A 12,791-nucleotide genomic window follows, 5' to 3' on the forward strand; every position below is an offset into this window, starting at 1 on the left:
ACTATTGCATTCCAATAAAATTTTATTTACCTAAACAGGTGGCTGATTGGATTGGACCTAAGGACTAAAGTTTGTTGACTCTTGATTTAAAACAACAAAACTTACTTTGCTTACAAATCTGCAATTTGGGTAGGGTTTAGCAAGCACCCTCTGCTCTACTGGGTGTCAGTTAGAGTGGTTCAGAGGCTAAAGACTGGAGTCTTCTGAAGGTTCACTCACTCACAGATCTATCTCCAGGGCTAGGAACATTGCCGGGGAATCCTCTGTCTCTGTGCAATCTCTACATATGGTCTCTAGCATGGTAGCTTCAGGTTAGTCACATTTCTTATATGTTGGCTCAGAGCTCCCACTGTATGTGACCAGAGAGAGAGAGATGGAAGTTGTACTGCATTTTTAGCCCAAAAATGTTACTTGTTACCTTCATTACATTTTACTTGACTAGGCCAGGAGTGGGCAAACCAGCCCTTAGGCCAAATCCAACTGGCTACCTATTTATAAATAAAGTTTTATTGGAACAAAGTCATGCCCGTTCCTTAATGTGTTGTCAGTGGCTGCTTTTACACTCCAAAGGTAGTGCTGAGTAGCTGTGACTAAGATTTTAAGGCCTGCAGAGCCTAAAATATTTATTATCTGGCTTTTTTACAGAACCAAGTTTTCAGGTCCTGGCTGTAGGCACTCTCAGTGAGCCATCCATGGTCTTGATGAGAGCATGGCTATTGTGGACATGGCTGCTATAAACATTGGGGTGCAGGCGCCCCTTCGGATCCCTACATTTGTATCTTTGGGGTAAATAACCAGTAGTGCAATTGCTGGGTTGTAGGGTAGCTCTATTTTCAACTTTTTTTTTTTTTTTTAAGATTTTATTTATTTATTCATGAGAGACAGAGAGAGAGAGACAGAGAGGCAGAGGGAGAAGCAGGCTCCCAAGGAGCAGGGAGCCCGATGCAGGACTCGATCCCAGGACGCTGGGATCATGACCTGAGCCGAAGGCAGACGCTCAACCATCTGAGCCACCCAGGCGCCCCTATTTTCAACTTTTTGAGGAATCTCCATACTGTTTTCCAGAGTGGCTACACCAGCTTGCATTCCCACCAACAGTGTAGGATAACCTCCCCCCATCTTGCATTCTGTTCTGCACCCACAGAAAACATGTGTCACTTCCTCAAACCCTCATGTTCTGTCTTGCGGGCTTTTGCACATGTATCCTCTCTGCCTTCTCTTCATCTCACTAACACCTATACTCATCTTCAGGTTTCCACTTAGACTTTATTTTTTTCCAGTAGTTCCTTCTTTTCTAATTTATGTCCTCCTCCTGTGTTTTTTCCATGGCAGTCTATATTTACCCTATCATAGCACTTCCCATACTTTATTTATAGTTTATGATTTTTTAGTCATCTGCCGTCCTTACTGGACTGGAAGCTCCATAGGAGCAGGAACATGTCTGTCTGTCTTTCTCACCTGTATCACCATCATAGGGCCTGGCTCATAAAGATACTTAATAAAGTGTTGACAGTTTGAATGAAGGACATGTAACTTTCAATTCAATGCAAGGTGAATTGCATTTTCTTAGTAATGTGCGGAGAACTTCTAAATTTCCCATCAGATTGATTTGTTAAGTCTGAAAAAGAAAAATGGAATAACTGTGGTAAAATTATTTCTATGCAGAAAGCATATTGCAATACAAAAATAGTAATACATAAAAATTAATAATGATCTTTATGTTAGGATAGTTAAATTACAAGTTTTTTTTCCTTAGTATATTTGAAATTTTCTGTAATTTGTTTTATTTCTTTTATTTAAAATGTTTTAAAGAATGAATTCAAATTGCATTTTAAGAATCTTAAAGGTAGTATCTTCAACTCCTCAGGTAATTTTGTTCCCAAATCTGACTCAATCCTGGGTAGTTACCAAGACCTAAAGCATAATATCTACCGGAGTGAATCTAAAATGTCTTTGTTTCTACTCTTCTGCTTCAGTAAATGAAAAAATCATTCCATTTTTAAAGTGTCTGTTTCTAAGATCAAGTATCATATTATTCAAAATAGTGAAAATGATATATTGTTTTTATTCTTTTTTTTTCATCAAATGGGCCTTCACCTACTTCCCTATTCCTCTGAAACATTACCATCATTGCTACAAAAATGGTACTTAAATATTAAATATTTGTAAAGTGTCTTTGACTATTTTGCCTTCAAGTCATTGATTAGCAAATGGAGATAAAGAAAATGAGGCTCAGAGAAGTCACATGCGGCGCTGAAGGTCAGAGGCTTGGATAAGAGGTTTGCTGGGAACAAGTCAAAGATCTTTCCATTCTTAGTCTTAGTCGAACCTCCTGCATGTAATGCACAGTAAAGATGGTTCTCCTTGTCTATATATATTTTAAAAATAATTTTATCTGTGTGTCAATGAGGAACTTACAGTGTATTTCTAACTTAGGGCCGCTGCTAATAATATTAAATACGGATAAAACCCGTGTCCTTTGGAGTCTTGTTGTGTTAACAATAACAAACATTTTCTCTGGTTTGAAGTTACTTGTGTACTGCATTCTGATACTTTTTCCCCTTGCTCCACAGCTGTGCATGCCTAAAGGGCTGTCTTTCAGAACTCAAACTGACAATAAAGACCCTCAGTTCCACTCATTTATCATTACCCGGGAAGATGGTTCTCGTACCTATGGTTTTGTTCTCACTTTTTATGAGGAAGTTACAAGTAAGCAGATCTGCACAGCCATGCAGACGCTCTACCAGATGCACAACGCCGAGCACTACAGTGGCGTGTATGCTTCGTCCTCCTGCAGCATGGATTCGCTGGCGAGCAGTGTTGACGAGGGAGATACAACTTCCCTTTTGAAACTCCAGCGATACAACTCCTATGACATCAGCAGAGACACACTGTACGTTTCAAAAAGTATATGTTTGATCACACCACTGCCTTTCATGCAGGCCTGCAAGAAATTCCTTATCCAGCTTTACAAGGCAGTTACCTCACAGCAGCCGCCGCCCTTGCCGCTTGAGAGCTACATCCATAACATTCTCTACGAGGTACCCCTTCCACCTCCAGGGAGGTCACTGAAATTTTATGGTGTTTATGAACCTGTCATCTGCCAGAGACCTGGGCCCAGTGAACTCCCCCTCTCCGATTACCCTCTTCGAGAGGCCTTCGAGCTTCTGGGATTGGAGAACCTGGTGCAGGTGTTTACCTGTGTTCTTTTAGAGATGCAGATCCTTCTCTACTCACAAGGTAGGTCTTCCCTGGATTTTAAGTCTCCCCCAAAAAAGTTCTTAGGAATCCCAACGACTGCATTTCCATGGGGAATATTATCAGAACCAAATAATTAATGGTCAGAAGTCTTCTGTTTTGTGTAAAAGGAGCACCTGTTTAAGGTGGGACCAGAGGCTAAGGTATGACTTCTCTTTGAGGTGTCAGTGGCTGTGGAGAAAAACAGGAAAGCGTACAAAAGCCTTAATCTGGCTGACTTGAGTGTATTTATTTTTTAATGGAAATAGGCCCTTTTTTCCAGATAGTACCTGATCATCATAAAAGAAACACATTTCGGGGCGCCTGGGTGGCTCAGTTGTTAAGCGTCTGCCTTGGGTTCAGGTCATGATCCCAGGGTCCTGGGATGGAGCCCCACATCGGGCTCCTTGCCCTGCGGGGAGCCTGCTTCTCCCTCTCCCACTCCCCCTGCTTGTGCTCCCTCACTCTCTCTCCTCTCTCTCTCTCAAATAAATAAATAAAATATTTTTTTAAAAAAAATTTCTTTTCATTATGGAAGTGAGAGAATGATGTTAGTACCAAGAACATGTAGCCGTCTCATTCTTTGCAGATGAGAAAGGTTCACATCAAAACTCAGTTGACATTGGAAAGGCATTAAATGAAACTGTTGACTCTGAAGCTTCCTAAGGCAATCAACTTTGGATCTTTGCCTGTGGGAGATTTCACTAGATGTGACTCTCTTGGGTCTAACAGTTCTACTAGAGTTATGTGGAGTGTTTTTGTTTTATTTTGCTTTTATTCCCAAAAGGAAGTTACCTTTATGATGTTTTTCATTCAGCGTTCTCCCAGCACATACTTAAAAAACTTAGCAAAATTTGAGTTTTGTTTTAGGAGTGCATTTTTGATGGCCAATTTTGAGCTTAGGGTACTGGTTCCGATCTGAACATGATTTTGTAGAGGAAATAGACTTGCTCTGTCTTAATGGATAGCAAGTTGAAGGAAAACATAAAATGGTTGCTGCACATCGATGGGTTCTTTGAAAAATGTGGCACAAATATTTGGGTTAGCTTTTTGTTAACTTGTATTTAGGCTAGCAGAATTGTAGTGCAATCTCTTGACTGCTGCCGTCAAGCTTATTTTATCACTTTCCTTTTTTTCTTTTCTATTTTAAATTATAAGTGAGGCTGAGCCAAGTAGGCTATATTTGTACTTCCCCATCTTGTGTGTATGTTGATACTATTTGTGTGTTGACAGCCCTTCACAAGGTTGTATTTTCTTCAGTTTATCCTACATAATGTTCTTTGATAATGTGTTCTGATGCCTCTGTTTTTGTTGTCAGAAAGTTCTCTAATGACCAACTGAAATTCTTTCCTTTCCTCTTGCTCTCACTTTCTTAGGGCTTATCCTTACCTGCAGATCACTTGTTTGTATCTAAAACGTGTAGCTTTAAGTAATTCTCTCTTCCTTTCTATTTCTTCCTTTCTTGCTTTTCTCCCTGAAGCCAGGGTAGGGGTTAGAGAGTTGCTGGAAGGGGACAGGGCTTGGAACTAGATACCCTCAGGTGTATGAACCTATGAGAAAAAATAATTTCAGTCCTAGATTTACAAGGGATCTTCAAGGTCATTTAGTTCAGTTTTGGTTCTGCATAGAGAAGCAGTTTGGACCAGAAAGAATATTGGTTTTTGAAGTCATAACAATCCTAGGTTCAAATCTCTGCTCTGTCCCGTACTAACTGTAAGCACAGACAAGTTACGTAATCTTCCTCAGTGTGTGTTAATTCATCTTTATGGAGATAACAAGGTTTTTTCCCTCTTTCTCACTGATGTATTGTGAAGGTTAACTAAGAAAACCTGTACAGGATACTTGGGGCATAATTGGCACTAAATGGGGAGAGCCGATATTATTGTAATTATTACTAGTTTTATTAGTCCTTTACAATCCTCTGTAAGTTATGTATATTTTAAGTTGCATGGGTCCAACATATTACTGCATTTAAAGTACAGCTTTGTTAAATTAAATAGTCAAGGCATTTGTTTTCAGGATTGTAGGCCTAATCAATGTTCTCTTATACTGAATGTTAGGGCTTTTTTTTTCTTAGCAAAAAAACCCTTTCATTATCACACTTTCTCTTTTAAAAAAAGCACTGTATGTCTCACCGCGTGTGGTCTGTCCTGAGCTCTCATCTTTCCGCTGTTTGATTAGCTTATCCCAGCTGGTTCATGGAAGCTGTTGAAAAGTTATAGTTGATTAATATCTGCCAATTTAACTCAGTTTCAAATGAAGAAGCATGAGTATTTATGAGCATGTTTTTGTACTAAATGAGGTGTTTTTGGTTTTTTATGGGTTTTGTGGAGTTTTTTTGGAAATTTGGTTTTATACCGAGAACAACAGATGAATCCTGAGATTATAGGTGTCTGTCTTTCTCTCCCTCTCCCCCTCCCCACACACACATTTTAAATGTCCTACCAAAGAAAGTCTCATGGTAAATTTATAAGCATTCACTGAAATCACTCTATGTTAGGAATTGTACTGTAAAAATGCCGTGTATGTTGTTTTGGGGATTCTTCTCTCTTCAATAGTGAATTACTGCTCTTATCCATGTTTTATCAAAGGGAAGTTGAGGCTCAGGGAAGCTAAGTAACCTCCCTGAGATCACACAGCTATTAGGTAATGTTGTAGAGCTAAGAATGGGGCTTGGCTCTTTCTTTCTCCAGAGCACTTAACCACCATGTTAACTATATTGGGCACTGCACTTAACCTTTCCTTATCTGTCTCAATATTTATTTTTAAACTATTAATTAACTCACTCTGCCAATCTGTTATAAAGGGATCATGCTAAATAACCGTAGAGTATAAAATGAAAGCTCTGTGTAAATGAAGATTTTAATATTGACAATGTCTCTCCCATTAGAGAAAGAGATTTCATTTAAATGAATGAAATAAGAGTTATTATGTTGATTTGTACTCTGATGGCCTCCTTCATTCTTCCCGTGTTAAGGGGGTTTTAATACCATCTAATACTCTAATTCTTTTTTTTTTTTTTAGAGTTTTTTTTTTTTTTTTTTAAGATTTTATTTATTTATTTGAGACAGACAGAATGAGAGAGAGAGAGCACATGAGAGGGGGGAGGGTCAGAGGCAGAAGCAGACTCCCCGCCGAGCAGGGAGCCAGATGCGGGACTCGATCCCGGGACTCCAGGATCATGACCTGAGCCGAAGGCAGTCACCTAACCAACTGAGCCACCCAGGCGCCCCTAATACTCTAATTCTTATTCACTAATAAAGCCATGCCATAAAATTTAAAACATTGTAAGTGCTAAACAATTACTGTGAAAACCCAAAGTGAATCAAAGTAGATGGATTTTAGTGATGAAAACTGTCCTTCTAGACTGATTTGAAATTCTGGTCCATAGCCCATTTAAACAGATTCAATCTGCTATTTAGAGAGCGTGTATATCACACTCACTTTGTGGTGGTAACTAGCTAGAAATTTTAAGTAGAGAATGCACCCAGGAGATAGAGGCTCTTTTCCAGGAACCCAAATCAGAAAAGATCACTTTCTTCTGCACCCTGGAAATACCTGTAACAGGACAGGGGAAATTTGGAGTACTGCCTTCTTTTCAAAGAAATAGTGGTGAAATAAAAGATAGGGGAACTTAAACATGAGTGTCTTATTTTTGATACCAATAATTAGTCTCAGGAACAATTTTAGGGCCTTGCTTACCTTCTTTGATTCTTCCCAGTGGAGATAAGCAGTTACCCACAGCTCACACTGGACTGCCATGCCAACCTGTATGCCTTCACAATGCCCCTCTCCCCTCCTTTCTTCCCCTCCCTCTTCTAAGTTGTGCATGAATTAACTTTGTCAGAAAGTAGAAGCCACTTACAGTTTTCTTGAAAAAGTTGGAGGCCTCCTAATCACAAATTGCTAGCTGTGCTCAACTGAACACCATAGCTTATTGGTTATAGGGTTTCATAAAAGCAAACTTGGTATTTTGATGGCAGAAAGTGGGTTCCCATGACCTATATCCTAAAAGCAGTAGAGTTTGACTAACTTTGGCCAATGTCTTTATATTAGCTTTATTTTGTGATAAATAGAATTTTAATATAAAGACTTTTTCTTGTTGATGTTTTGTTTTATATTCAAGAAATTAATCCTTTGTCAACTACATGTGTAGCCCATATCTTCATCTAATTTCTGGCTCTTAATTTTCTTTTAGGGGTCTTTGAATTAAGATACTCTTAATATTCATGAATTTGAATTTATCAGTCTTTTAACTTACAACTTTCTGTTTCAGAAATTCTCTATTCTGAGACCGTAAAAATAGACTGCATTTTTGTCTAAATGTTTTAAGTTATATTTAGCATTTAAGGCCTTAGTGTATAAGAAACTGATTTTTTTTAAATTGATTTTTGCTGTTGTAAGGAAGAAATCAAATTTAATATTTTAGAAATATCTATAACTAGTTATCCTAGTTATTGGATAGACCCATTCTTCCTTCCTCTGAGCAGGAGTGCCACTTCTGTCATATAGAAGTTCCTGTATGTGAGAGTATATTTCTGGTGTACTTCAGTTTATTCTGCCAATCTTTGTCCCTGTACTAAATTACTATAGCTTTAAATTTTTTTTTTTTTTTTTTAGATTTTATTTATTTGAGAGAGACAGAGATAGTGAGAGAGAGAGAGCACAAGTGGGGAGGAGAGGGAGAAGCAAGCTCCCCACAGAGCAGGGAGCCTGATGCGGGACTCAATCCCAGGACCCTGGGATCATGACCTGAGCCTAAGGCAGATGCTTAACCGACGGAGCCACCCGGGTGCCCAGAATTACTATAGCTTTAAAGTAAGTCTTGGCATCTGGTAGGACGGTTCCCTCATTATCTTATTTTTTACCCAAGAAATAGACTAATTTATTCAATATACATTTTTCACATGTGTCTATATGTACATTACAATACAAAATAATGACATCATTTTAGCACTTAGCTGAAAGAGACCATTCAAAATCATTAATCCTTTGAATCTATAGTATCATCATTAGAACTTTGTAACATCGATAATGCTGTGTTACAGATAAATCTACCTTCTTTGTTTGGAATTACATTGAATCTAATTTGAGGACAATGACATACTTAAAATACTGAGTTTTCCCTTCCATGAAATGTATCTCTGTTTCTAAGGGTCTTGTTTAATGTCTCTCAGTAAAGTTTTAAAATAGTAGATAATTACAAATAATGACAGTTTTTTCTCTTCTATTCCAACATTTCTCACTTTATTTCTTTTTCTTGCCTTACTACTAGGCTCCCCAGTACAGTATAGAATAGAATTGATAGTAGCAGTCATCCTTGTCTTTTTCCTGCTTTTAAAAAGAGCACATTTATCTATCTCTTTATTTATTTAGATTTTATTATTGAGAGAGAGAGACTGCGGGGGGGCGGGGGACAGGGCAGAGGAAGAGGGAGAAAGAATCTCAAGCAGGCTCCACGCCCAGCATGGAGCACAAGGTGGGGGGCCTTGATCTCACAACCCTGAGATTATGACCTGAGCTGAAACCAAAAGTTGGACACTTAACCAGCCGAGCCACCCAGGTGCCCCTAAAAAAAACACTTAATGTTTCACTATAAAGTATAACATTTGCTATAGTGTGTTTGGTGACTACCTTGTACTAGGTTAAGGAAGTTCCCTTTATTCCTAGTTTGTTCAAGTTTTTAAAAATCCTGAATTCATGTTGTATTTTATTGGACGCTCTTTCTGCATCAAGTAATATGATCATGTTTTTCTCCTTTTGATCACTAAATAAGGTGAAAAATCCATCCCTGTATTCCAGAGATAAACCTTACTTGGTTACGATGTATTATTAATTTTTACATATGGCTTGATTTAGTTGGTTAATATTTTTATTAGAATTTTTGCATCTGTGTTTTTTAATGATTTGACTTATAATGTTCATTTCTTGTACTGTCTTGTCTGGCTTTGGAATTAAGGTTATTCTAGCTTTATACACTGAGTTGGAAAATGTTCTGTTTTTTCTGGAAGATAGAGATAACTTTATTTAAGGGTGTCGTTACTTGTTCCATGACTGTTTGAGAGAACTTGTCTGTAAACTGTTTGGTGTTGTTGGGAAGATGTAAGGTACCAGATCAGTCTCTTTAATAGTTTATTTAGGTTTTTTATTTCTCCTTCCCTTCCTGCCCCCCTCCTTCTACCTTCTTTCCTCCTCCTCTTCCTCCTTCTTCACCATTACCATCACCTATAAACAAAGACCAAATATGTTTTATTTTATTTATTTATTTTTATTTTTTTTAAAGATTTTATTTATTTGAGATAGAGAGAATGAGAGACAGAGAGCATGAGAGGGAGGAGGGTCAGAGGGAGAAGCAGACTCCCTGCCAAGCAGGGAGCCCGATGCGGGACTCGATCCCGAGACTCCAGGATCATGACCTGAGCCGAAGGCAGTCGCTTAACCAACTGAGCCACCCAGGCGCCCAGACCTTCCCATCTTGTCTGGGTGAGTTTATCAGGGGCTTTTAGCACCACACTTAGGGGCCAAGAATTATTAGACAGCCATCTACACTGTGATTTGGAGGATTATGAAAAGGATCCCCATCCACAAATATATTTCTACTACCCTCAATTAGGATATCTAAAATCCAGGTTTTGAAAGCATTTCAGACTTCCTGACATTTTTGTTGCTAAAGAAGTTGGTTGTTTCTTTCTCCAAAGCACAAGATTTGCAGAGCTGACCTTGTTATCTGGTCATTGGTGATGCGTACAGTACTAGCAATGCAATGAATTTGGAATGGATAACTGACACACGATGAGGTTCATAATCTCATCATTTGTGCCTTTTCTGTTAAAATGAGTACAGATAAATGTGCAATATAACATATAGAGGAAGATTTAAAAGAATTACATGATACTTTTTTTTAAGTTTTGTTTTTTTTTAAAGATTTTATTTATTTGAGAGAGAGAGAACGAGAGACAGAGAGCATGAGAGGGAGGAGGGTCAGAGGGAGAAGCAGACTCCCTGCTGAGCAGGGAGCCCGATGCGGGACTCGATCCAGGGACTCCAGGATCATGACCTGAGCCGAAGGCAGTCGCTTAACCAACTGAGCCACCCAGGCGCCCCCCAAATATGTTTTATTATACCACAGGCTACCCCCCCGGTATTTGACCATGGATCCCGTAGAGCAAAAGAATCCTGATAATTAAAAGATGCTGGCACATTACTAATCCTTACTAGTCCCATTCAGTCATTAACAGTAGTAGTTCAGTCCATCATCCTTATTGTATGAAAATGTCTGCCAGGCTGAGGTCACTCAGGTTTGCAGACTTTCATTTGCTCTTGTCAGGTTCCAAAAGCAGTTGTGGTCTAAGCAATACATGGTTTCATCTTTCAAGGCATCTGGTATAATTGAGCTAAGGAGACAATATTATCTCTTGCTCTAAGCCTCTTTGAGGTGTTAATGTATATGGGATTTCCCTTACTACATCACTCATTTATTCTTTCCTTTACCCTCAGCTACTATTCCTCCTTCTTTTTATTTAAACCCAGATGCTTCTACCTTTGGAAGGGCACAGCTTAGGTTCAGCTCCAGTACAGATAGATTTCAGGATTCTACAAGTAACAATAGAATCTGGCACTCCTTACACATTCCAGAGTGAGTCCTATGAGAAAAGAGGCTCCTGGTTCTGTATCTCCTCCTTGCATTCTTCATGTAACAAGATCCTGTATAAACAGTTTCCATTTGATTTTGGAATTCATCTAAACATTGCCTTCTCCAGCATTACCTAAGACATCATGAGTATTCCAGATTTCAAGATTATTTTATGTCTTTCATTCATAGGAACAGTTCAATGTCCAGTAAGCAAGCTAGTAATTGCCTCTCATGGAAGTTCTCTAGTCCAACATCCCAATACTCATCACTGGGAGGTGCTCACAGATTTTTGCCATAGTCTCAAGTCTATCCTGTGCACATAGGGCTGTGGTGTAGAATTTGTCCATACCAGGACTTCTGCTTTTCTACACTGTGCACACTCAGGCAATCTTATCCCCATGTAGCATGTCCAATTAATATTGTTTGAAGGGCAATTTATGTGCTTTCTGTTTTACTTTTGGGGGAAGTGTTCTGCAGTCATACAAAATATCCATTCCCATAAAACATTCAGGTGAAGGTTAACATATTCTGGAGTAGAATTCAGTGATTCATCGCTTACAACACTCAGTGCTCACACAAGTGCCATCTTTAATACCCATCACCTATCTAGCCCATCCCCCACCCACTTCCCTCCATCAACCTTCAGTATGTTCTCTGTTGTTAAGAGTCTCTTATGGTTTGTTTCCCTCTCGCCTTTATTTCCGCCCTTACTATATACTCATCTGTTTTCTTTCTTAAATTCCACATATGAGTGAGATCATGTATTTGTCTTTCTCTGACTTATTTCACTTAGCATAATACACTTTAGCTCCATCCACATTGCTGCAAATGGCAAATTTCAATTTTTTGATGGCTGAGTAATATTCTGGGGTGTGTGTGTGTGTGTGTGTGTGTGTACACCACATCTTCTTTATCCATTCATCAGTCGATGGACATTTGGGCTCTCTCCATAGTTTGGCTCTTGTTGATAATGCTGCTGTAAATATCATGGTGTGTGTACCCCTTCAAATCTGTATTTTTGTATCCTTTGGGTAAATACCTAGTAGTGCAATTGGTGGGTTGTAGGGTGGTTTTATTTTTAACTTTTTGAGGAACCTCCACACTATTTTCCACAGTGGTTGTACCAGTTTGCATTCCCGCCAGCAGTGCAAGAGGGTTCCCCTTTCTCCGCATCCTCACCAAACACCTATTGGTTTCTTGTGTTGTTAATTTTAGCCATTCTGACTGGTGTGAGGTGGTATCTCATCGTGGTTTCAGTTTGTATTTCTCTGATGATGAGTGATGTGTTGAGCATCTTTTCATGTGTCTGTTAGCTGTCTAGATGTCTTCCTTGGAAAAGTGTCTAGTCATGTCTTATTTATTTTATTTTATTTATTTATTTAAAGATTTTATTTATTTACTTGATGGAGAGAGAGGGAGGGGTCACAAGTAGGCAGAGTGGCAGGTAGAGGGAGAAGGAAAAGCAGGCTCCTCACTGAGTGGAGAGCCCGACGTGTGGCTTGATCCCAGGACCCTGGGATCATGACTTGAGCTGAAGGCAGACACTTAACTGACTGAGCCACCCAGGCGCCCCCTTATTTATTTATTTAATTAATTTATTTATTTATTTAAAGATTTTATTTATTTGACAGAGAGAGACACAGCGAGAAAGGGAACACAAGCAGGGGGAGTGGGCGAGGGAGAAGCAGGCTTCCCGCGGAGCAGGGAGCCTGATGCGGGGCTCGATCCCAGGACCCCGGGATCATGACCTGAGCCGAAGGCAGACGCTTAATGACTGAGCCACCCAGGCGCCCCTATTTATTTATTTTTTAAAGATTTTATTTTCTTCTGCCCATTTCTTAACTGGATTATTTGGTTTTTGGTTGTTGAGTTTGATAAGTTCTTTATAGATTTTGGATACTAACCCTTTATCAGATATGTC

General features: G+C 39.1%; 1 protein-coding gene across 5 annotated transcripts in view; it reads left to right on the top strand.

The window, feature by feature from the left end:
- Positions 1-12,791, top strand: part of DENND5B (DENN domain containing 5B) — a 191,558-nt gene that overhangs the window by 84,509 nt on the left and 94,258 nt on the right. For all 5 annotated transcript variants that reach the window (XM_035027958.1, XM_035027959.1, XM_035027961.1 and 2 more), the window contains one exon: positions 2,574-3,240. In XM_035027958.1, coding sequence (XP_034883849.1) covers positions 2,574-3,240 — 667 coding nt within the window. The remainder of the gene's footprint in view (positions 1-2,573; positions 3,241-12,791) is intronic.

This window comes from Mirounga leonina, unplaced genomic scaffold (genome assembly GCF_011800145.1).
Source record: "Mirounga leonina isolate KUSES-001 unplaced genomic scaffold, KU_Mleo_1.0 Mir_201, whole genome shotgun sequence".
NCBI classification, from domain to species: Eukaryota; Metazoa; Chordata; class Mammalia; order Carnivora; family Phocidae; genus Mirounga; species Mirounga leonina.